General features: G+C 40.6%; 1 protein-coding gene across 3 annotated transcripts in view; it reads left to right on the top strand.

The window, feature by feature from the left end:
- The window catches only part of LOC116848592, a 258441-nt gene that overhangs the window by 79157 nt on the left and 175963 nt on the right, over nucleotides 1–3321 (top strand). For all 3 annotated transcript variants that reach the window (XM_032824851.1, XM_032824850.1, XM_032824852.1), the window contains exon 3: nucleotides 799–840. In XM_032824851.1, coding sequence (XP_032680742.1) covers nucleotides 799–840 — 42 coding nt within the window. The remainder of the gene's footprint in view (nucleotides 1–798; nucleotides 841–3321) is intronic.

The following is a 3321-nucleotide window of genomic DNA, read 5'->3' as shown; positions in this document are numbered from 1 at the left end:
GAGAGAGAGAGAGAGAGAGAGAGAGAGAGAGAGAGAGAGAGAGAGAGAGAGCACGGAGGCTCGCGCGCGTATGCAAATAGATATTTCATTCCTGTCTGCGGGAACAAGGATCGAGGTTGGGGGATAAGGTGACTTTCTCGAGGGAAATTCAGCGAGGGGCACTCCGATTCGCGGAACAGCGCGCGTTTCTCGTTTTGTTTTGTTTTTTCTCCTCCTCCTGCCCCCCCCTCCCCCCGCCCCTTTTATCGGGGGGAACCCGGAGCCGATAGAAACAGCCTGTGCGCCGATGTGCCTCCTCCTTGGATTCCCGGTTTATTCTCTCCGATGATTCCGCCCGTCGCGCACGCCCCGTCAATCCGCCGGTGACGAGCAGTGGATACGCGGCTCGAAAGATCTGGAAAACTTAGCCGGATCCGTAAGTCGGTATACAGGCGGGCTCTTGCGACTCGAATGCGAGGAAGTGTGTGTCTTTTACGATCGACGATAGGAGAGGAAATGGCGGAGGAAAAAAGCTTGATCCTTGGAGTAATCGATTTTTTATTTTGCAAATTTCATCTGATTGCTTTAATTGGTGGTTTTGATAAAGACGTCCCGAAAGTAGACAAATTTCCAGGGGGAACTAAACTGATCAGGAATCAGCCAATAGTCAGAATTCCTGGCCAGTTATCAGGTAGAAAGTGGTGCCACTCTTTCTCTATCGGACAGATAAGAGTTAAGAGGACTTTTGTGTGATGGATGTAGCATACGAAAATATGTGTGTACTCAGATAGTGAACGTCTTTTTTTTTGTTAATTTCAGGGACGTAGGCGGGAATCGGGCGTACCTGAGACAACCGATGGGGTGAGTGTACTGAACTGAAAACTTACGTGTAACGTAATCTCGGTTTAAGCCGCCATGAGGAGCCTAAGCCCTCGTGGGCCAAGCGATAATACCTAAAACCGAAGAATTAAGTCAGCGCGTCTATTACATCCTCCCGAAAGCGCGGAGACTTAAAAGTCTTACCGTTTTAGTTATCGTAATCGCGGGGTATCTACTTTTATCCGTCTCAGCGATTCAGGATGGACGGAGGAGTGCGATTGCGTAAAATTATTGCCGTGCAATCTCTCATATTCTTATCATGATATATTAACGCGCTTCTATCTCCGCGCAATCTCTCTCGCGATCCCTAAGGGGTCTAATGTACTTTCCCGTGCGCCTCAAGGGTCCCATCTGGCTCTCCTCTTTATTGTTTATCTTATTTATTAATGACTTGGTTTATAATTTGAAATATGTACGAGCCTTGGTTTGAAGCGCTAACACGATCTGAAGATAGTTTTAAAGAGGAGGTAGCTTTAAAGGAGAGAAACGCAGTTAGTCGAATGAATAAAATGACAATGACGCAACTGAACTTTGTACTTTGATTGAAGATAACAGAGATTCTGGTCCTCCCATGAACCACAAATTCGATTTTTAAGAACCAGAAATTCTGATTCAAATCTCAATATAGACTACGTGAATAATAATTTGTTCTCATCCGCCTTTCTTCCTTCCGCTAATAATGGCAATAATAGCGATTTTGTTTCCACGTAGTTATAATGCATAATTTAGTTACATTGGAATAGCAAGTTGACGAATACCTCTCGCCGTCGATAGATAATCCCCGCGTTTAGCATAACGCAATGCGTTCCATCGCGGTCTAATCTCAAGCTCCATCGACACACTCGTTAGATCGGAGTAATCTCCACCCTGGCAAATTGAAACGCGCGGAATCTACGAAGTGTCGGAAGATTAGTTCCCTAGCAACCGAAATTGGAGCGGGCTCTCGCCGCGCGCCTTGCCTATTACGGGGACTTTGGCCGGCATTCGCTTTAATTACAGCAACAACCGACATTTATGGATTCCGCGGCGCGCTTTATGTATTTACGTTCAGGGACGCCTCGTCGCGCGTCAGATAAGAGAGCCAAGTCGATTAAAGTCCGAGTCGAATTGAAAAGGGACACGCAGTGGTGCTTAAGCGTGATTTCGTGGACAAAAAGATATTTCTGACAGCAACAGCCAGGAGAAACTTTGCGTAACTTTTTTGGATCGAAAAATTGATAGCTTATGAATATACACAGAGAAAATATTGCAGTTGAAATTACAACCAGTTTTCTGTTTTTGGATCCTACAGAATTATGATTGAAATTATGTACTTGTAATAAAATACTAGTTTAAAATGTTATGCGCGTTTGACTTTTTACTACAGAATTATTTTAATTACTCGAATATTTTTTATATCATATATTAGAGAGGTATAAATCGTCGAATTTACCATTTCTATAACAATTCTTATTATATAATATAATTTCAGTCCAGCTTTACACAAAAAGATCGGAAAAAGAAATATAATTTTAACGTAATTTTTGTCACAATATTTCTGTTGTGCACTTTCATATAGAAGTCAATGCCGATGATAATCTTCTTAATAACGAAATATTTTCATTTCAAATATTTTTATTGCCATTTCTTGTTACTATGGAGATATATTTAAATATTAACTCAAGTCGAAATATTGGTCCTACTTTCAGCCTCACTATTCCATTCAACACTCATTTTGCGGCCTACATCAAAAGGCAGGTGACGATTTTGTCCGTCTTGGCACTGCTGTGGCGGTCGTTTGTACACGCAAAAAAAAAATAACTAGCTTCCAAAACTAAAAAATAGCTGTGTAAGCTATTTACAGATAAGTGTGGCAGATAAGATGTGTCCCCACTGAAATGGGGACAGCTAATGTCGATACTACCGAAGCTAAATTTATTCACTGTTTAAACTTAGGCGCTACAGCGAGAAATATTAGCTGCTAGAAACAAAGAGTGTATGAAGTTGGCACCCCACTTTTTGAAATTTATAATTTTGAAAGTTGTTCCAGATTGTTTTGACTTTGTACCACATTGTTCCAAAGTGATATTGCTTCATTCGAAACGGTTTTTGAATAAAACAAAAAAAATGATTTTTTGAGCTGGCACCTCACTTTTCGAAAATCGGACATTCTGATACCGCAATAGATTGTTCTAGTTGTTCCAAACATTGTTCCAAAAGGACAAATCCGTAAGTTGAATTATAAGTCCAAAAAATGAAAAAAATGTTTTTGACCTGGCACCCCATTTTTTGAAAATAAAGTATTCCGATATCGATATAGATTGTTCTAGTTGTTCCAAACATTATTCCAAAAGCACAAATCAATAAGTTTAATTATAAGCCCGAAAAATTAAAAAAAAGTTTTTTGACAAACAGTCTATCGGACCAAGAGTAAACTTATACTATCTTTCTTGTTCCAACCGAGATCTTTTTGTTCTGAGTTGT

This window comes from Odontomachus brunneus, unplaced genomic scaffold (assembly GCF_010583005.1).
Source record: "Odontomachus brunneus isolate Ranch 3 - 2012 unplaced genomic scaffold, Obru_v1 Obru_scaffold_097, whole genome shotgun sequence".
NCBI lineage: Eukaryota > Metazoa > Arthropoda > Insecta > Hymenoptera > Formicidae > Odontomachus > Odontomachus brunneus.
The sequence above is the reverse complement of the archived record's forward strand: the minus strand, read 5'-3'. Positions and strand labels throughout refer to the sequence as shown.